The sequence below is a fragment of the Thalassophryne amazonica genome, chromosome 3, assembly GCF_902500255.1.
Source record: "Thalassophryne amazonica chromosome 3, fThaAma1.1, whole genome shotgun sequence".
Classification (NCBI taxonomy): Eukaryota; Metazoa; Chordata; class Actinopteri; order Batrachoidiformes; family Batrachoididae; genus Thalassophryne; species Thalassophryne amazonica.
Genome location: NC_047105.1, coordinates 139,339,228 through 139,362,188, shown reverse-complemented (window position 1 = coordinate 139,362,188; position 22,961 = coordinate 139,339,228). Strand labels below are relative to the sequence as shown.

At 43.2% G+C, this 22,961-nt stretch overlaps 1 protein-coding gene across 1 annotated transcript in view; it reads right to left on the bottom strand.

Moving 5' to 3' along the window:
- chl1b (cell adhesion molecule L1-like b) overlaps window positions 1-22,961 on the bottom strand; it is a 303,826-nt gene that overhangs the window by 9,008 nt on the left and 271,857 nt on the right. The window contains 2 exon segments of the mRNA XM_034167484.1: window positions 3,091-3,163; window positions 18,712-18,843. Of these exon segments, the coding sequence (XP_034023375.1) occupies window positions 3,091-3,163; window positions 18,712-18,843 (205 nt within the window).

Below are 22,961 nucleotides of genomic sequence, written 5' to 3'. Positions count from 1 at the left end.
TATAAGTAAAAATGATTGAATTGATTGAATTGATTGCATTCATGGTTGTTATGTAAAAATCTCATAGTGTGTGTGTTTATGTATGTAGTGTAGTCTTACGTAATAAAAACACAGTGTTCCATCATGCTGATTCTTTTTCCAAATAGACATGAATACTTTGGTTTTATCAATTAAACATATTTAAAGATCAGATGGTTTTATCAATTAGACCATTGTAAAAGGATCTGATAGTTTTACCAAATACAAGGGCATTTTGTTCGTCAGCCATTTTGAAAGGCAGTTAGGTTAAGATCAGATAGTTAGAAGGACATTTTGAATGTGCGTCAGCCATTTTGTGTTATGCATCATGGAACACTCTTACAGTCCATTTTGCACACTTGCCTTCAGGTTTATTCAATTTAGGGTTTGTCCACTGAAGTGCACAAAACTGTGGATGGAAACATTCAAATCAACACGCTACAGGATTTATCAAGTTCAAAAGGAAATTTAGTGGGTGCTGCTAGTGTTTTCCTTTTGTCTGTTTGAAACTGTGGCATCAGCTTACTACACTGCTTATACTCAGTGTTGGGAGTAAGTAGTTATATGAAATAAAGTCACAGTTACAAATTAAAATATTGATTACAAAGGGATTACATTTGGAATTTAATAAAAAGAAATAGTGTAAAATATTAATTCGGCCTTTGTTGCTTTATGTCCTTGCTGTGCAGGAATGGCACATTTCTGAACAATGTTGGCCACCAAAACCCAATGAGACAAATCTGATTGGTCCTTATGTTGAATTTGGACCATCACATTCTGTCTGATGAACAACTTCTCTCTTGCCAATTTAGTGGCTTTGTCGCTCAATTTAATTTTTTTTTTTTTTTTTGGACTTCCCTTGCAGCTAAAAATCCTACCTAATGACTAGTGACAAATCTGGTGACTTCTATTCCACACAAACCGCTCCGTTTTGTAACAGTTGGATTGTTGGGAATGTTGTCACTCAGGGCACAGAAAAGATGGATGCTGGGAGATGCAGTGGAGGAGAAGACATTCTCTGCAGATGACCACTTAAACCACAACATCATATATTGAAGAACTTTTAATAAAGGTTTGACAGTAATCATTGTTGAGAGGTTTAAATTTATATTTTTGAAATATTTTTCTGCTTATTTGATCGTTTGATTACTTTTGTAACAAATGTTTTAAAAATATTGTTATATTACATTTTAGACACAGTAATGAGGGTAACACTTTACTTGAAGGCTTCGTCATAATAGTGACATGACACTGTCATAACTGTTACACAACAGTCATGAATGTGTCATAAACATTATGTCAATGTCATAAATGTTTATGACTGCTGTCATTAAGTGTCATTCAGTTGTAATGATAAGTTGACATTTTTGGGGTTGTCTTGATTAGGCCAGCTTAACAATCAAAGTGACATGAGCAGAAGTTGTTGTCATGACAACTTGACATTAAAGTTGATTGGGATGTCCTTATTATGATAACTTGACATTAATCAAAGTGACATTACCAGAAAATGTCTGTCATGACAACTTGACATTAACAAAATATGCATCTATTTCAAACATGTTCTGTTATACTTTGCTAGACAAAGACTGGACTGGAGAAAGACTGGACTTTTGCTGCATAAAGAAAAAAATCAAATAATTACATGTGCAAGGTTACAGACCACTTTGAATATCTTCATTGCACTGCCATAATGGTATCATGACAGTCAGTTTTAGGTATCCTGTACGTATCCTGTCAAACGTCTATGACCCAGTGCTGGAATTGGTCTGTAACCTTGCACATGTAATTATAATAATCATTATGTCAACTTGCCATGAACGCAAAATAGATGCATATTTTGTTAGTGTCAGGTTGTAATGATACAGACATCCCAAACAAATTTAATGTCAAGTTGTCATGACAAAAATAACTTCTGGTCATGCCACATGATTAATGTCAAGTTGTCATAATCAAGACAACCCAAAAAATGTCACTTGTCATTTCAAAACTGAATGACACTTAATGACAGCAGTCATAAACATCTATGACACTGATATAATGTTTATGACACATTCATGACTGAGTCATGTAACAGTTATGACAGTGTCATGTTACTATTATGATGATGCCTTCAAGTAAAGTGTTACCATAATTAGTAATTTGTAACTTATTGTATGTCAAAAGTAAACTTACCAACAGATTGGACCAATTTCTGAACAAATTTCAATGGAGATAAATCTTTTTTGTGCATACAAATAGAATCGGATGTTTTATGTCACTAATGAAAAATGGGAGTGAAGGTTCTGCGGTTTGTTTGTTTTTTTTTTGTTTGTTTGTTTGTTTGAGCATCACAGTTAGTCTAAATCTGGTTTATTTTTAATGTACGTTTTGAGAGAAAGGCTCATCTGATTCAGATCAGGGTTTAATCAGACCACTGGTGATGTGCATGCAGACAGAAGGGTCAAATGTGAAACTGTTCAGATCAAGACTCAAAATAAATCAAAACATTTTTCTAAAAGTCAAGCCCTTCCAGGAACATAAAGGTATATTTTCCAGTTGTTTTATTATTGTAAATGTTTTTCTTAAATGATGCATTAATGTCTCAGCAGCAGTTTGAGTTTAAATACTGGTTGCTCATTGAATCTGGAGAATGAATCATACTTTATATCATATTCAAATGTGCTGAAATGTAATTTGCAGATGACACCCTGTGCAGAACTGAACTGGCCCACTAAAGCATAAATGAGATGTCAAGACAGGTTGTTGCCGTGGAGACCAGCGGCTCTGATTGGCTTTAGTGTCGCACTGTGTGCAGCTCTCTGTGTGACGACAAACACCAAAGCTACTTGTGTCTATCACTTCACTACGTCCTACACAGGGACATGCGCTTTGACAGCACGGAAGGGCTAACTGCTGCTTAACACCATGTATTCAAACCATCAAATGTGTCCGTGCGAGGCTCCGTGTGCACCTCATGCACGCTGGCTTGCCTATTCCGTCAGCAGAGAAATGCAGAAGGAATTCGAGAGAAATGTGAATATGGAAACAAAACACCACACAAATACAGCTGACGTGCCGTGAGAAAGGGCAGACCTGTATTCACAGAACGTGTCGTCATTCATGCCTTGAGACTCCACGTCCGGGTGAAGATCTTCTTTCTCTTTGACTGCTCAGAAAATAAACACATATCATCAGCAAATAAGTGGAGATACAGCAGAGGAAACACAGCAACACAACAGCCAGCTTCATGTTTTAGGACAATATACCCTCAGATAATTAAGTAATTGGACAGTGGTGCCGCTTATGGATTCATAGTTTCACAACATTTTTTAAAATGACAACTTGAAAGTTTAGCTGCAGTTTGCCAGAAGGCACATAGGAGATTTAAGCCTCAATATGATCTGTATTGTATGAAAATGCTTCAGTGCTCCATTATGAAGCTGTGAGTGGTGATGAAAAATGCACAAGTTGTAAGATGCACAATTTCTCTGAATTAGAGCCAAAGAAACCTATAAATTCTTCTGAGTTGTCTGGGTGTCTTCATGGCTTCCCTCGTTACTCTCCTTCTTGCATGGTCAGCCAGTTTTTGAGAACTTCCTGTTGTGTGGGCCGCTGAAGAGGAGGTACTGCTGGCCCACTACCACCAGAGGGCGCCCTGCTTGGAATGCGGGCTCCAAGCACGAGAGGGCGCCAGATCCCGAGGAAGTGACAGCTGTCACTCATCACACCAGCTGTCACTCATCTACGCCACTACTTAAGCCGGACTGCAACTCCACCTCCCCGCCGAGAAATCGACTACCGTGAGGTAATTCTCTGCTGACTGACACATTGTGTTATTTGCAGCCCTATTCCTGTGGACGGAGCCTTATCTGGAGTGGCGGAGATTAACGACGACGACTGCGCCTTACTCTCTGGACAGATAAGTGGTTACACAGGCGTTGCACGAGTGTGTGATTCGGAGGTGGAGGTTCCCCCTCCTAACGGTGTACAGACCGAGAACCACTGAGTGTAAAGACTTACACTCATTCATCTTGTTTCTGCTTTTTGCCAGCAGTACCAGGGTCGACAGTCGAAGACAGAGGTCACCTGGGGATTCGGGACTTGGCGGCTCCGGTGTTCTTCAGGCCGTTGGTGGTGGAAGCCGTGTGGGACGCGGCCTCTCTCTCATCGGGGTGTCCTATCTTCGAGCCTGCCCACACGTCACCTGGTGTTAATTGACTTTGCAGATTTTGTGTATTTAGTTGTGTATTGTCACAACATTAAATTGTTACCTTTTGGCTTACTCACTGTCCGTTCCTTTGCGCCCCCTGTTGTGGGTCCGTGCTACGACACCTTCCCAACAGGATTTCTCGGCGGGGAGGTGGAGTTGCAGTCCGGCTTAAGTAGTGGCGTAGATGAGTGACAGCTGGTGTGATGAGTGACAGCTGTCACTTCCTCTGGATCTGGCGCCCTCTCGTGCTTGGAGCCCGCACTCCAAGCAGGGCGCCCTCTGGTGGTAGTGGGCCAGCAGTACCTCCTCTTCAGCGGCCCACACAACACTTCCTCCTCTGACATTTACCACACAGTGGCATACTGTTTGTATTTCCTATTAACTGATGTAAATGATGCCCAAGACATATCCAGAAACTTGGGAAATGTTGGTCACTTGTTGATTGAAAACTGCCTGTAAAGCTGATGATTTTACTTGTGTTACACTAAAGGGTGTAACTACTTATGCACGCTGTCATTTTGGCTTTCATATTTTTATTTCATTTATGTGATGTTGTAGAGCTTCATTTTCCCACTGAGTTTATTGGGCATCATTTTAGAATTTTTTATTTTTATATATACACAAGAGAGATTTACGAGGTCTGTCAATAAAGTAACGGTCCTTTTTATTTTTTTCAAAAACTATATGGATTTCATTCATATGTTTTTACGTCAGACAAGCTTGAACCCTCGTGCGCATGCGTGAGTTTTTCCACTCCTGTCGGTGACGTCATTCGCCTATGAGCACGCCTTGGGAAGGAGTGGTCCCGCCCTCTTGTCGGATTTTCATTGTCTGGAAATGGCGGAATGATTTGGGGGTTTTTTCCATCAGAATTTTTTCAGAAGCTGTTAGAGACTGGCACCTGGAAACCATCTGAAAAATGTATCTGGCTTTTGGTGAAAATTTTACGTGCTTCACAGAGAATAAGGATTGTTACTACAGCTTTAAGGACCCCTTTAAGGACGCTCGGTGTGCCGCACTCCGAGCTGTGACGACGCGGCACAAGCCACCGGACCATTTCTAAACGGATGGCTCTGTGGATATGAGACCGTCGTGTGCTCTTTCTCTGGTTATCACAAGAGCTGGACATCAGCCATTTTCCGGCAGATTTCACTTTTAACAAGAGATTTTGTCATGGAAAGCCGTGCGGAGGCTTCATCATCGCTGATGAAGCGAGACAAAGGAACACCTCCGTTTCGGCGTGTTAGAGGACAGGTTTGGACATGTCCAGCTCTCCACAATTTCTCTGATACTTACTGGACTGGTAAGCATTGAAAGCAGCTTTCCATGACAAAATCTCTTGTTAAAAGTGAAATCTGCCGGAAAATTGCTGATGTCCAGCTCTTGTAATAACCAGAGAAAGAGCACACGACGGTCTCATATCCACAGAGCCATCAGCTTAGAAATGATCCAGTGGTTTGTGCCGCGTCGTCGCAGCTTGGAGCGCGGCGCACCGACCGTCCTTAAAGCAGTCCTGAAAGCTGTAGTAAAAGTCCTTATTCTCTGTGAAGCCCGTAAAATTTTCACCGAAATTCAGATAAATTTTTCGAATGGTTTCCAGGTGCCAGTCTCTAACAGCTTCTGAAAAAATTCTGATGGAAAAAAAGTCCTTTTCATTCCGCCATTTCCAGACAATGAAAATCCGATGAGGGGGCAGGACCACTCCTTCCACAAGGAGTGCTCACAGGCGAATGACGTCACCGTCAGGCATGGAAAAACTCACGCATGCGCACGAGGGTTCAAGCATGTCTGACGTAAAAACATGAATGAAATCCATATAGTTTTTGAAAAAAATAAAAAGGACCGTTACTTTATTGACCGTTACTCGTATTGATTTATTTTGATCGACTGATTTATTTCATTTGAGGTAATTTGTAAATTAAGATGTGAAATAGCTGAAGGGTTCACATACTTTTTCTTGCCACTGTATATTTATCCCTTTTGCACCAAATGCCCAGTTTTATAAAGTATTTCCCATCACTTGATGGCGCATCAAGATGGCGCCTATGTTTGTTTTGGCTGCTGCTCGTCTGTTGCCGTGTCAAATTTTTGTTTTGGTTCTGATCGTGTGTGCTGTTATATTAGCTTTGACAGGCAGCGGTTGTGTTTGTGCTGTAAGGACTTACGACCGCAGCTCTCTTTTCAAAATTAAAGAGTCAATGGAATGCCTCTTTAATGACTGGGATCGCTACAAACAAACTTTTCCTCCCCCGTTCGTCTGCCCTCCTTCCTCCCAGGAATACCTGATGTTGTTGCGATGTCCAGGTAATCCTAAAAGGAGGAGAAGAAGAGGCTGCAGAGCAGGCGTCCAGGTTCGGGTCAGGCGTGAAGTATGGGCGGCGGCCCGTATACATCGGAGGTGTAGATGGCTGCGCCCGGTCCTCCTCCTGCAGGATATGGCTGGCTGTGCTGCCCTGTTTACACATCCCACCACCCATCTACATAACGTGGTTCGGCCTGTACGTCCCTGGATTCCTGATGGATGTGCCTGGACTTCGGGTTCATCTTGGCTCTCTGTGTACATCCACGGAGCAACATCGGTCCTGCTGGTACAGCTGGGCGTCACGTGATCGTGGGAGATGTCTGCAGGCAATCCCGCTGTGCCCCGTCGGCTCGACGGATTCGTTAACGCCGAGTCGGATTGGACTACTGAATGCCCGCTCCATAGCAAATAAAGCGCTCTCTATTAATGAGCTTTTCGTCAGGAAAAACCTGGATTTTCTTTACCTCACAGAAACGTGGCAGAGGGAAAATGAGTTCATTCATTTAAATGAGCTCTGTCCTGTGGGTTGCTTGGCTGTTGGGAAGCCCCGCCCCTGCCGCCGTGGTGGAGGACTGGCTGCGGTGTACCGGGACAGGTACACATGCAGACTCACGAGCGCAGAACACGCCCCCTCTTTTGAGGCGCTTATGATGGAAGTTGGTTCCTCGAATAAATTTTATTGCATATTGATTTATCGCCCTCCAGGTCATGCTGGGACTTTTCTTAAGGATTTTACTGATTTTTTAACATCTATAATTTGTCTGGAAAAGGTTTTGATTATTGGTGATTTTAATTTACACATTGATGATGACACTTCCAGCCCAGCTAGGGAACTTATATCAATGGTTGAGGCTTTTAATTTTAAGCAGTACGTGTCAGGCCCCACCCACACTAAAGGTCACACCTTGGATTTAGTTTTTGCATTGGGCTTGCATATTGCCAATGTGTGTGTGGAGGATGTTTTTCTGAGTGACCATTGCTGTGTTTTCTTTGATCTGATGGCCCCACCTGAGCCTAGATCAGTACTTACTAGGGTGGAGAGGAGGATTATCACAGACGCAGTCGCTATGCAGTTCTGTGATAAATTTGACCCTTTACTTTTTAGTGAATTTACTGAAATTGATGGCTTTATGCACTGTTTTAACAGCCATTGTGCTATTATTTTGGATCAGATAGCACCACTTAAAGCTAATAAGGTTTCCCATGGCCGATTTTGTCCTTGGATCAATGATGTGATTATGAATCAAAGGAGATTATGTCGCCAGATTGAACGTTTATGGAAATCAACAAAATTGGAGGTCCACAGGCTACATTTAAGAGATCTAATATCCTCCTTAAATAAGATGTTAGAGGAGGCCAGGGAAAGCTATTTTTATCGGCTGATTGCCTCAAATAAGAGAAATCCCAAAGTGCTCTTTGACACAATCAGCTCTATTGTGTCACCTGCTGCTGCTGTAACTCCTGTTCGTCCTAAAACAAGTAGTGATGAGTTCCTTAATTTCTTCATTGACAAAGTCAGAGTCATAAAAGATAGTTTGCCACTCTCATTGCCCTCTTGTTGTGATTCCCGGTATTTGGGACCTCCCACTCAATGCTGGACCTCTTTTAAGCTTGTTACAATTGAGGACATTCTATCTGTCATCAACATTATGAAACCAACCTCTGGTATTTTGGATGTAGTTATGAATGTTTTGACTCTATTGGGCCTTGTATTGTTAAAATTTTCAATATGTCTTTGTCGACTGGTGTGTTTCCTTGTTCTTTTAAACATGCTGTTGTGGAACCACGGCTAAAGAAAGCAGGATTGGACTCTATGGAACTGAAGAACTTTAGGCCAATATCAAAGACCCCCTTTTTGGCTAAAGTCTTGGAAAAGGTGGTCTGTGTCCAACTTAAATCATTTTTGCAGACTAACTGTTGTATGGCTGGGGGGGCCTGGCTGCCTTTTTGTTTCTGTCTTTTGTTTTTCCTTCCAGGTGGCTTGCATTTGGGACTGAGTGGCTGTGTAGCTGAGTTTATCAGGACCTCACCCTGATAACCTGAGGCTGATCACCTGCGGATCATCAGGACTCACAGCTGTGGTGCATCTACATGGATTGGAACATGGTGGCATTTAAGACTGGAGTACACAGTGTGTATTGGCCAGAGACTCGACCTTGTGACCAGACGGGCGAGATCGTCGTCTCGGGAGCCATCTCATCATCAGTGGATGCAGAGAACGTCCAGGTTTGATGCATGGTCTGTGAAAGAGGAGGGGGTGAGGTCTCACGCTCGTCAGCACACTTCCTGAGGTACGTTAGATTTTGTGACTAACATCTACTGGTGGTTGGCTCTCACTGCGGTATTGTATCACTTCCTGTTCCGGAGCACAGCGGTGTTTTGCTGTATCTGTTAGCTGTTTAATCTGCGCAGTTAGATTGATCTAGTTATCTAGATTACGATTTGTTTCCCAGTGTAATCTTTACGTGCCTTAACTAAAGCACTCCTTCTGCTGAATCACCTCTAAATTATTTACACATTATTCACTTTGCATGTTTTTAGGAATCCGCTAGCTTAGCGTAGCTACTAGCTCTTAGCCGATTTAGCATGGCGGCTTCTCCTGTCTCTCCCGCACTTTTCTGCTCTGGGTGTGAAATGTTTAGTTATTCCTCAGCCTCCTTTAGCAGTAACGGTACTTGTAATAAGTGTAGCTTATTCGTAGCTTTGGAGGCCAGGCTGGGCGAATTGGAGACTCGGCTCCGCACCGTGGAAAATTCTACAGCTAGCCAGGCCCCTGTAGTCGGTGCGGACCAAGGTAGCTTAGCCGCCGTTAGTTTCCCCCTGGCAGATCCCGAGCAGCCAGGAAAGCAGGCCGACTGGGTGACTGTGAGGAGGAAGCGTAGCCCTAAACAGAAGCCCCGTGTACACCGCCAACCCATTCACATCTCTAACCGTTTTTCCCCACTCGACGACACACCCGCCGAGGATCAAACTCTGGTTATTGGCGACTCTGTTTTGAGAAATGTGAAGTTAGCGACACCAGCAACCATAGTCAATTGTCTTCCGGGGGCCAGAGCAGGCGACATTGAAGGAAATTTGAACTGCTGGCTAAGGCTAAGCGTAAATTTGGTAAGATTGTAATTCACGTCGGCAGTAATGACACCCGGTTACGCCAATCGGAGGTCAATAAAATTAACATTAAATCGGTGTGTAACTTTGCAAAAACAATGTCGGACTCTGTAGTTTTCTCTGGGCCCCTCCCCAATCAGACCGGGAGTGACATGTTTAGCCGCATGTTCTCCTTGAATTGCTGGCTGTCTGAGTGGTGTCCAAAAAATGAGGTGGGCTTCATAGATAATTGGCAAAGCTTCTGGGGAAAACCTGGTCTTGTTAGGAGAGACGGCATCCATCCCACTTTGGATGGAGCAGCTCTCATTTCTAGAAATCTGGCCAATTTTCTTAAATCCTCCAAACCGTGACTATCCAGGGTTGGACCAGGAAGCAGAGTTGTAGTCTTACACACCTCTCTGCAGCTTCTCTCCCCCTGCCATCCCCTCATTACCCCATCCCCGTAGAGACGGTGCCTGCTCCCAGACTACCAATAACCAGCAAAAATCTATTTAAGCATAAAAATTCAAAAAGAAAAAATAATATAGCACCTTCAACTGCACCACAGACTAAAACAGTTAAATGTGGTCTATTAAACATTAGGTCTCTCTCTTCTAAGTCCCTGTTGGTAAATGATATAATAATTGATCAACATATTGATTTATTCTGCCTTACAGAAACCTGGTTACAGCAGGATGAATATGTTAGTTTAAATGAGTCAACACCCCCGAGTCACACTAACTGTCAGAATGCTCGTAGCACGGGCCGGGGCGGAGGATAACCAGCAGTCTTCCATTCCAGCTTATTAATTAATCAAAAACCCAGACAGAGGTTTAATTCATTTGAAAGCTTGACTCTTAGTCTTGTCCATCCAAATTGGAAGTCCCAAAAACCAGTTTTATTTGTTATTATCTATCGTCCACCTGGTCGTTACTGTGAGTTTCTCTGTGAATTTTCAGACCTTTTGTCTGACTTAGTGCTTAGCTCAGATAAGATAATTATAGTGGGCGATTTTAACATCCACACAGATGCTGAGAATGACAGCCTCAACACTGCATTTAATCTATTATTAGACTCTATTGGCTTTGCTCAAAAAGTAAATGAGTCCACCCACCACTTTAATCATATCTTAGACCTTGTTCTGACTTATGGTATGGAAATAGAAGACTTAACAGTATTCCCTGAAAACTCCCTTCTGTCTGATCATTTCTTAATAACATTTACATTTACTCTGATAGACTACCCAGCAGTGGGGAATAAGTTTCATTACACTAGAAGTCTTTCAGAAAGCGCTGTAACTAGGTTTAAGGATATGATTCCTTCTTTATGTTCTCTAATGCCATATACCAACACAGTGCAGAGTAGCTACCTAAACTCTGTAAGTGAGATAGAGTATCTCGTCAATAGTTTACATCCTCATTGAAGACAACTTTGGATGCTGTAGCTCCTCTGAAAAAGAGAGCTTTAAATCAGAAGTGCCTGACTCCGTGGTATAACTCACAAACTCGTAGCTTAAAGCAGATAACCCATAAGTTGGAGAGGAAATGGCGTCTCACTAATTTAGAAGATCTTCACTTAGCCTGGAAAAGAGTCTGTTGCTCTATAAAAAAGCCCTCCGTAAAGCTAGGACATCTTTCTACTCATCACTAATTGAAGAAAATAAGAACAACCCCAGGTTTCTTTTCAGCACTGTAGCCAGGCTGACAAAGAGTCAGAGCTCTATTGAGCTGAGTATTCCATTAACTTTAACTAGTAATGACTTCATGACTTTCTTTGCTAACAAATTTTAACTATTAGAGAAAAAATTACTCACAACCATCCCAAAGACGTATCGTTATCTTTGGCTGCTTTCAGTGATGCCGGTATTTGGTTAGACTCTTTCTCTCCGATTGTTCTGTCTGAGTTATTTTCATTAGTTACTTCATCCAAAACCTCAACATGTTTATTAGACCCCATTCCTACCAGGCTGCTCAAGGAAGCCCCTACCATTATTTAATGCTTCGATCTTAAATATGATCAATCTATCTTTGTTAGTTGGCTATGTACCACAGGCTTTTTAAGGTGGCAGTAATTAAACCATTACTTAAAAAGCCATCACTTGACCCAGCTATCTTAGCTAATTATAGGCCAATCTCCCAACCTTCCTTTTCTCTCAAAAATTCTTGAAAGGGTAGTTGTAAAACAGCTAACTGATCTCTGCAGAGGAATGGTCTATTTGAAGAGTTTCAGTCAGGTTTTAGAATTCATCATAGTACAGAAACAGCATTAGTGAAGGTTACAAATGATCTTCTTATGGCCTCGGACAGTGGACTCATCTCTGTGCTTGTTCTGTTAGACCTCAGTGCTGCTTTTGATACTGTTGACCATAAAATTTTATTACAGAGATTAGAGCATGCCATAGGTATTAAAGGCACTGTGCTGCGGTGGTTTGAATCATATTTGTCTAATAGATTACAATTTATTCATGTAAATGGGGAATCTTCTTCACAGACTAAAGTTAATTTTGGAGTTCCACAAGGTTCTGTGCTAGGACCAATTTTATTCACTTTATACATGCTTCCCTTAGGCAGTATTATTAGACGGTATTGCTTAAATTTTCATTGTTACGCAGATGATACCCAGCTTTATCTATCCATGAAGCCAGAGGACACCACACAATTAGTAAACTGCAGGATTGTCTTAAAAACATAAAGACATGGATGACCTCTAATTTCCTGCTTTTAAACTCAGATAAAACTGAAGTTATTGTACTTGGCCCCACAAATCTTAGAAACATGGTGTCTAACCAGATCCTTACTCTGGATGGCATTACCCTGACCTCTAGTAATACTGTGAGAAATCTTGGAGTCATTTTTGATCAGGATATGTCATTCAAAGTGCATATTAAACAAATATGTAGGACTGCTTTTTTGCATTTACGCAATATCTCTAAAATCAGAAAGGTCTTGTCCCAGAGTGATGCTGAAAAACTAATTCATGCATTTATTTCCTCTAGGCTGGAATTTTGTAATTCATTATTATCAGGTTGTCCTAAAAGTTCCCTAAAAAGCCTTCAGTTAATTCAAAATGCTGCAGGTAGAGTACTGACGGGGACTAGAAGGAGAGAGCATATCTCACCCATATTGGCCCCTCTTCATTGGCTTCCTGTTAATTCTAAAATAGAATTTAAAATTCTTCTTCTTACTTATAAGGTTTTGAATAATCAGGTCCCATCTTATCTTAGGGACCTCGTAGTACCATATCACCCCAATAGAGCGCTTCGCTCTCAGACTGCAGGCTTACTTGTAGTTCCTAGGGTTTGTAAGAGTAGAATGGGAGGCAGAGCCTTCAGCTTCAGGCTCCTCTCCTGTGGAACCAGGCTCCCAATTCAGATCAGGGAGACAGACACCCTCTCTACTTTTAAGATTAGACTTAAAACTTTCCTTTTTGCTAAAGCTTATAGTTAGGGCTGGATCAGGTGACCCTGAACCATCCTTAGTTATGCTGCTATAGACGTAGACTGCTGGGGGGTTCCCATGATGCATTGTTTCTTTCTCTTTTTGCTCTGTATGCACCACTCTGCATTTAATCATTAGTGATCGATCTCTGCTCCCCTCCACAGCATGTCTTTTTCCTGGTTCTCTCCCTCAGCCCCAACCAGTCCCAGCAGAAGACTGCCCCTCCCTGAGCCTGGTTCTGCTGGAGGTTTCTTCCTGTTAAAAGGGAGTTTTTTCCTTCCACTGTTGCCAAGTGCTTGCTCACAGGGGGTCGTTTTGACCGTTAGGGTTTTACATAATTATTGTATGGCCTTGCCTTACAATATAAAGCGCCTTGGGCAACTGTTTGTTGTGATTTGGCGCTATATAAAAAAATTGATTGATTGATTGATTGATTGATTTATACAGTCAGTAAATGTGGTGTCCCTCACACCTTATTATATTGAGCTGTATGTTGGTCGTGTAATCAGCTTCCACTGCAGTGGAGTTTTGTGAACTGGGTGTTCCATGCCTGCAGGGTGGGAAGCTGATTAGTAATTAAGCCCGGAGTGTTTGCTGTTGTGCACCTTTGAGCGTTCTCTCTGTGTGTTGAGTGTGGACTCACATAATGATTCCTTCTTTCACAGACTTGGTTTGTCGCGGCCACCTGGGGGGTTGAGCTCTCTTGCAGCTGTGATCCTGTGTTGTGCCTTATCCGAGGGGTCGTGGTGGAGTGTGACTGGCGACGGCTTCGCGTCATGCTCCAACCGGATAGAGGCTTAACGGGAGCTGCAAGAGTGTGTCTGTAATGGGTGAACGCGCACGGCGGAGCTCTGTAACACGGGAAGCACAGCGACCCGTGTTACAGTTGTAGCCCCGTTTCCCCGGGTGAAGATAACTACTGCGTCTGTTGTGTCAGCTCCGGTGTTATTTAGTTAAATCACATTTTTTGGTTGTGTGTTACACAGAGCTGCGCACAGAAAGGCAGCATGAGTTTGTTTTCTCAGTTACCAAAGGGGGTTTTTTCATTTTTAGCACTTTGGCTCCCTCTTTTGGTGACTGAGTCACATTACCGTCAAGCTCTTAAGTTGGAACAGGTGTGTTCCATTTGTTTGAGCTTGATGGTATAAATCACTTATTAGTTTTGTGTTAGTTCATTTTGTGTGGGTGTTTTTTGAGTTGGTTTTTGTGTGGGGTTTTTATTTGTACACTATTTAGTGTCTGGGGTCGTGACCCTGCAGTTCTGTCTGGAGCAGAAAAGGACCCACATAACTGTTTGTTAGTCTTTCTTTTTGTTTCACCTCCCAGGGTTTGATGGGACGGTCCCCTGGGGGGTGTTGGGGGGTAATTGGGTTGTTTTTCTTTTTTCTTTAGTTTTTTTTTTGTTGTGCCCTCTCTTCTCCTCTGGCTCCAGCCGTGTGAGCCGTGTGTGTCGGCGTTGCTGGAGTGGTGCAGTGTGGTTATGCTGGGCGTTTCCCAGGTAACCTCTGCACCTGGGGGGGGGGGGGGGGGTGTTTTGTTTGTTGATTCCCTGTTCCACCTCCGGCTTCAGCGCGCCTTTGAGCTGTCTGCCATCGGCGTGGCTGAGGTTTGGGGCAGTGGGATATACCCGCAGCTGGTGGCTGGTTTAGAAGTCGGAGGGGTGGCGCCGTTTTGTGCCGTCTGCCATAACCGCTGTTCCACTCCTCCCGCTTGGCTTCTGGGGTATAGTCACGGTTGGTGACACTGGACGTGCTTCCAGTTTCCACTGCACCAAGGGGGTGGGGTTGGGGTTGTTTTGTTTGTATGTTTTTTTTTTTCTCCTTTTGTTTTTCCCCCCAGTTTCCGCCCTCAGGGTGTGACTGTGGTGTCCTCTGTGGGGGAAAGGGCTGTGGGTCCATCTAGCCATAGACGGCCGGGGCTGGGTCCGTTGGTCATGAGGGGAGGCATCTCCTGGGGTTGATGGAATGGTCCTCTGGGAGGCGCTGGGAGTCCCCGTGGGTGACGTTGGATCCCAGAGGGATCTCGGCTGTGGTTATTACTCCTGGAGCTGGCGGGATGTCCTCTGGGGGGTGTTGGTCCCTACATGTCGTTGGGGGGGGGGGGGTGTTAGCGTTTTTATTTGCAAGCTTAAGTTTGGGTTGTGTTTTTCTTTTCTCCTCTTCCTGGGGTTTGATGGGACGGTCCCCTGGGGAGGGGGGGGTGTTTTGGTTGTTTGTGTTTGTCTTTTTTGTTTTATGACTAATCAGACTATGAACATGGTTGGGCAAAGGCTGACCGCACAGGTTCAAGAACTCCTGGCCACACCTGTGCTAATTGACTGATAGAAACAAGGGCAAAGATGCAGCCAGAGGAGAAGACATCAACCGTTCTGTTAGATGAAGATTCTGTTGGAAGATGAATGCGGATACGGTTTCCAGCCATGGTCCCTGGAGGGGGGTGTTTCTCCTGGGCCAGGTTTGTGTGGTCGTCGGGAGGCTTCCCGTGAGGGTGGGGTACTGTTGTATGGCTGGGGGGGCCTGGCTGCCTTTTTGTTTCTGTCTTTTGTTTTTCCTTCCAGGTGGCTTGCATTTGGGACTGAGTGGCTGTGTAGCTGAGTTTATCAGGACCTCACCCTGATCACCTGAGGCTGATCACCTGCGGCTCATCAGGACTCACAGCTGTGTTGCATCTACATGGATTGGAACATGGTGGCATTTAAGACTGGAGTACACAGTGTGTATTGGCCAGAGACTTGACCTTGTGACCAGACGGGTGAGATCGTCGTCTCGGGAGCCATCTCATCATCAGTGGATGCAGAGAACGTCCAGGTTTGATGCATGGTCTGTGAAAGTGGAGGGGGTGAGGTCTCACGCTCGTCAGCACACTTCCTGAGGTACGTTAGATTTTGTGACTAACATTTATACAGTCAGTAAATGTGGTGTCCCTCACACCTTATTATATTGAGCTGTATGTTGGTCGTGTAATCAGCTTCCACTGCAGTGGAGTTTTGTGAACTGGGTGTTCCATGCCTGCAGGGTGGGAAGCTGATTAGTAATTAAGCCAGGAAGTGTTTGCTGTTTGTGCACCTTTGAGCGTTCTCTCTGTGTGTTGAGTGTGGACTCACATAATGATTCCTTCTTTCACAGACTCGGTTTGTCGCGGCCACCTGGGGGGTGTCGGCGGGGTCCTTGGGTCCGAATTGGTTCTGGCTCCGGACCGTTAGCGCTGCTGGGAGCGCACCGCAAAACCACCACGCCAGACCGCGCACTTTTATATTTTTTCACAGCACTGTTATGTTCATTAAACTCTGTTATCCTTTGTACCGTGCTCTGCTTATTTTATACTGGGTCCTTCAAACGCTGGTCGGTTCTCCGGGCTGCGTCTGACACATAACACTAACAGCATCTATGACACATTTCAGTCCGGGTACCGTGAGTTTCATTCCACTGAAACTGCCCTGTTGAAGGTGGCTAGTGACATTATGATGGCCGCTGATAGTGGTAAATGTTCTGTGCTGGTTTTATTGGATCTGTCATCTGCATTCGATACCGTTGACCATGGCATTTTGATTAATAGATTGCGGGATACGGTTGGCATGTCAGGTCCTGTATTGGAGTGGTTTAGCTCTTACTTGGTTGGTAGAACTTTTAGTGTTTCTGTGAACAATGTGATGTCTGAATCTGCCGATCTTTTGTGGGGTGTCCCGCAGGGGTCAGTCCTGGGTCCGATTTTGTTCCTGCTGTATATCCTTCCTCTTGGTAAGCTGATCCAGCAGTTCTGCGATGTGTCCTACCATTTGTATGCCGATGACTTGCAGCTGTACTGTTCTTTTAAGACAACTGAAGCACAGAAAATTTGTTCTCTCATTAGTTGTCTCACTAAAATTACAGAATGGCTTACTGAAAACAGCCTGCAGTTGAATTCTAATAAGACTGAGACATTGATTGTAGCTCCAGATAGTGCTATGTCTGTCATTAAGAATCACCTTGGTAATCTGAGCAGCTCTGTTAAAGGCAGCCTGCGTAACCTGGGTGTCATTTTGGATGGAGGGATGTCTTTGGAACATCACACTAGGCAGCTCATTAAGAACTGTTTTTTCCAAATTCGAAACATTTCCAAATTACGCAAAATGGTGGCTTTTAATGAGCTAGAGATGATTGTGCATGCATTTGTTTCTTCACAACTTGATTATTGTAACAGTCTCTTTACATGCCTCAATAAGAAAGAGCTGGCCCGCCTGCAGGTAGTGCAAAATTCTGCTGCACGACTTCTTACCCGCACCCACAGGAGAATGCATATTACTCCTGTCCTCAAGTCCTTACATTGGCTCCCTGTTTTTTACAGGATAAATTACAAAATCCTCGTGCTGACCTTTAGAGCTCTACATGGGCAGGCACCGGAATACATTAAGGACCTGATCCAGCCTTATGTTTCCAGCAGGAGTTTGAGGTCTTCCAATCAGAACCTGCTGATGGTTCCCCGAACTTGTTTTAAAACTCGAGGGGACAGATCTTTTAAAGCTGTGGCACCTCGCCTCTGGAATGAGCTTCCCTGTTCTCTTCGCTCACTAGATTCTGTGGATGTTTTTAGACAGCAACTAAAGACACATTTTTTTAAACTGGCATTTTAGTGTCAATTTATTTTATTGTTCTATATTTATATGTGTTGTTTTTATTGTCTATTTATATCGTGTGAAGCACTTTGTGACCTTGGTCTGTGAAAAGTGCTATATAAATAAAGCTTACTTACTTACTTACTTACACTTAGTCTACAGTGTGTGCTCAGACACAGTCCACATAGATTTACGGCCCATACACGTTTTTATCTCTGTTTTCATGATAACGCCCTTACGTCAGTTGGACACTAGAGAGAAGCCACCAAGACACCCACAGCATCACTGACAGAGCTGTAGGTTCCTGTGGCTGTGAATGGTGGCACAAAGAAGGATTTTCATACAAGAAGGCATCAGATCCAGGCTTGAGTCTCCCATGTGCCTTCAAGCAAATGGTTTCTGAAATCATGTCTTCTTTTTCCTCTCTCTCTGTCTCTCTCTCGCATGTGAAATGCACAGGATTTTCAAATACTTCATTTTTTAATGCGAAAACACGTGTCAAAATAAAAATGTAAACTTCACAATTAAATTTCTACATGTTGCAGAAATGAAAGCAGTTGTGAGTCTGCTCTGGTGTAGTAGTAAATGAATGAGACGTCAGCTGGAGGTAACGTGATAACGAGAACATAAAGAGAAAACAGAGTACAGTGCTGTGTTTCTGTCTCTTTTTTTGCTGAGGAGAGAAGCTGCCACGGCCTGGATGGCAAGGTTGTGGCCATTAGCAGAGAATAATAAAGCGAATAAGGAGACGCCACAGAGCTGATGTCATCATTCCGCCATGTGCAACATCTGCATTCCTGCTTGCTGTGGGCTGGACTCTCTTTAGATCATTGCTGAAAAGCTATGTGCCGAAACAATTCAAAATTAAAATGCTGAAGAGAGAAAAACACTTATTTCATGCTGGCGCACAACACTTTAAATAAATATACAACAACAATAAAATAAAACGAAGGCTCCTGCGCATGTTCCTCTGATGGCTCCTGGAATGATGGATGATCTCCTTCATTGAAACAAACTGAAATGGAAACATCATGATGCTCACAGCCGTAATTAGTATTCAGGCAGGCTGATATGAGTGAGCACTTACCAGAATACTTCCCCCCCTTGTTCCTGTTGACAAAGCAGGCGATCAGCATGATGAGGGTGAGCAGCGCAATGGCACACATCAGGCCGATGAACCAGCCCTGGGTGGAGATTCCTCCGTGGATGCTGGCCAGACCTGAGGAGGACAGCGGTGACTTTGACATGCTTTGGCCTTTTCATTGGGACACTTGATTGAATGTTTACATCGACAAAGCCGATCTGATGCAAGGGAGCATGTGATGGCAATGCTCCACCATTAATATTTAACAACTAATCCGCTTGTCTAATTAATCAAGTGAGGAACGCTGTACAAATGTGAGTCCAAATTAAATCCTCATCACACAGCAGAGGACCACAGTCCTCCTCAAGCATGTCCTTAATCTGTTTCTGCTGCAGTTGTGCACTTTAGTTTTAGGTGTGATGCTCAGAACTTGGCGTTAGGTCTTCCACCATTTAGAAGATTCAGACGGCTTTCGGTGGCTTTTTAGTCGAGTGAGTAGCCGAGAAATTGTGGAGAGCTGGGCATATCACAACATGTCCCGTGAGACATCCAACACGGACTTGTTTTGTTCTCCGCCATTGCGGCTTCGTCCTGACACGCGAATGCCTCCGCACGTCTTTCATTACAAAATCTCCTGTAACAGTGGAATCTGACAAAAAATGGCTGATGTCCACCTTTTCTGCCATTTCTCTGGTAGTCACACAACGTCCCGGATCAACACAGCGTTCACTTTGGAAATGATCTGGTCATTTCAGCCTGTCGATGGCCGCTTGAAGCGTGGCGCGCCCTCAGCTGCTGTGGGCCGTCTTTAATCCGGTTGTAATGCTCCTTAATCTGTGTGATGCCCATAGGATTTTCACCGAAAGCCATCTGAATTTTCCGAATGGTTTCCACCTGGCTGTCTCACACAGTTTCTTGAAAAATTTGATGCAGCGCTGCTCCAGCCGTTCAGACAATGAAAATCCGACAAGAGGGGTGGACCAGTGCTCACTCAAAGCCTGCCCACAGGCGAATGACGCAACCGGCAGGCGTGAAAAAACTCACGCGCACGAAGGTTCAAGCTTGGCTGATGCAAGCACACATGATTCAAATCCATATAGTTTTTGCAAAAAATAAAAAGATCCGATACTTTTCTAACAGACCTCGTATAAATCTAATCTAAATCTAATCATCATTTAGATGATGTCTAAAGAAGTCTACACTAGAAGTCTTTCAGAAAGCGCTGTAACTAGGTTTAAGGATATGATTCCTTCTTTATGTTCTCTAATGCCATATACCAACATAGTGCAGAGTAGCTACCTAAACTCTGTAAGTGAGATAGAGTATCTCGTCAATAGTTTTACATCCTCACTGAAGACAACTTTGGATGCTGTAGCTCCTCTGAAAAAGAGAGCTTTAAATCAGAAGTGCCTGACTCCGTGGTATAACTCACAAACTCGCAGCTTAAAGCAGATAACCTGTAAGTTGGAGAGGAAATGGCGTCTCACTAATTTAGAAGATCTTCACTTAGCCTGGAAAAAGAGTCTGTTGCTTTATAAAAAAAAAGCCCTCCGTAAATCTAGGACATCTTACTACTCATCACTAATTGAAGAAAATAAGAACAACCCCAGGTTTCTTTTCAGCACTGTAGCCAGGCTGACAAAGAGTCAGAGCTCTATTGAGCTGAGTATTCCTTTAACTTTAACTAGTAATGACTTCATGACTTTCTTTGCTAATAAAATTTTTAACTATTAGAGAAAAAATTACTCATAACCATCCCAACGACATATCGTTATCTTTGGCGGCTTTCAGTGATGCCGGTATTTGGTTAGACTCTTTCTCTCCGATTGTTCTGTCTGAGTTATTTTCATTAGTTACTTCCTCCAAACCATCAACATGTCTATTAGACACCATTCCTACCAGGCTGCTCAAGGAAGCCCTACCATTAATTAATGCTTCGATCTTAAATATGATCAATCTATCTTTATTAGTTGGCTATGTACCACAGGCTTTTATGGTGGCAGTAATTAAACCATTACTTAAAAAGCCATCACTTGACCCAGTTATCTTAGCTAATTATAGGCCAATCTCCAACCTTCCTTTTCTCTCAAAAATTCTTGAAAGGGTAGTTGTAAAACAACTAACTGATCATCTGCAAAGGAATGGTCTATGATCCATAGGTATTAAAGGCACTGCGCTGCGGTGGTTTGAATCATATTTATCTAACAGATTACAATTTGTTCATGTAAATGGGGAATCTTCTTCACAGACTAAGGTTAATTATGGAGTTCCACAAGGTTATGTGCTAGGACCAATTTTATTCACTTTATACGTTTCCCTTAGGCAGTATTATTAGACGGCATTGCTTAAATTTTCATTGTTACGCAGATGATACCCAGCTTTATGTATCCATGAAGCCAGAGGACACACACCAATTAGATAAACTGCAGGATTGTCTTACAGACATAAAGACATGGATGACCTCTAATTTCCTGCTTTTAAACTCAGATAAAACTGAAGTTATTGTACTTGGCCCCACAAATCTTAGAAACATGGTGTCTAACCAGATCCTTACTCTGGATGGCATTACCCTGACCTCTAGTAATACTGTGAGAAATCTTGGAGTCATTTTTGATCAGGATATGTCATTCAATGCGCATATTAAACAAATATGTAGGACTGCTTTTTTGCATTTGCGCAATATCTCTAAAATTAGAAAGGTCTTGTCTCAGAGTGATGCTGAAAAACTAATTCATGCATTTATTTCCTCTAGGCTGGACTATTGTAATTCTTTATTATCAGGTTGTCCTAAAAGTCCCCTGAAAAGCCTTCAGTTAATTCAAAATGCTGCAGTTAGAGTGCTAGCAGGGACTAGAAGGAGAGAGCATATCTCACCCATATTGGCCTCTCTTCATTGGCTTACTGTTAATTCTAGAACAGAATTTAAAATTCTTCTTCTTACTTATAAGGTTTTGAATAATCAGGTCCCATCTTATCTTAGGGACCTCATAGTACCATATCACCCCAATAGAGCGCTTCGCTCTCAGACTGCAGGCTTACTTGTAGTTCCTAGGGTTTGTAAGAGTAGAATGGGAGGCAGAGCCTTCGGCTTTCAGGCTCCTCTCCTGTGGAACCAGCTCCCAATTCAGATCAGGGAGACAGACACCCTCTCTACTTTTAAGATTAGGCTTAAAACTTTCCTTTTTGCTAAAGCTTATAGTTAGGGCTGGATCAGGTGACCCTGAACCATCCCTTAGTTATGCTGCTATAGACTTAGACTGCTGGGGGGTTCCCATGATGCACTGAGTGTTTCTTTCTCTTTTTGCTCTGTATGCACCACTCTGCATTTAATCATTAGTGATTGATCTCTGCTCCCCTCCACAGCATGTCTTTTTCCTGGTTCTCTCCCTCAGCCCCAACCAGTCCCAGCAGAAGACTGCCCCTCCCTGAGCCTGGTTCTGCTGGAGGTTTCTTCCTGTTAAAAGGGAGTTTTTCCTTCCCACTCTTGCCAAGTGCTTGCTCACAGGGGGTCGTTTTGACCGTTGGGGTTTTTCCGTAATTATTGTATGGCCTTGCCTTACAATATAAGGTGCCTTGGGGCAACTGTTTGTTGTGACTTGGCGCTATATAAATAAAATTGATTTGATTTAGTATTATTATTATTATTATTATTATGAATAACAAATACTTACAATTTTTTTCTGTATTTAAGTTGCACCAGAGTATTTGTTGCAGTATTCACTGCCAAACTAGAAACAAGAAGAACTGTGCCACTTACACTCTTGAAAACAGTCTTTTGTGCCTTGGCGGGTTTATGTGCTGTAATGATGGCATGTCCGGTTCTGGTGTATTTACAGGTGGAATTTATAAACTCCTCATCACCTCTGCAAGTGTGAACAGATTTCACCTCCTCTGTGATATGAAGTCATGCAGCTGTTGATAACCAACAGGGAAAAGCGTGTAATAATACAGTGAATGATGGGCATCATTAGTATGGGAACAGTCTGCTTGACAGCAGTTGTCTACGAGGGCTGTCAATAAAGTAACGGTCCTTTTTATTTTTTTCAAAAACTATATGGATTTCATTCATATGTTTTTACGTCAGACATGCTTGAACCCTCGTGCGCATGCGTGAGTTTTTCCACGCCTGTCGGTGACGTCATTCGCCTGTGAGCACTCCTTGTGGGAGGAGTCGTCCAGCCCCTCGTCGGAATTCCTTTGTCTGAGAAGTTGCTGAGAGACTGGCGCGTTGTTTGATCAAAATTTTTTCTAAA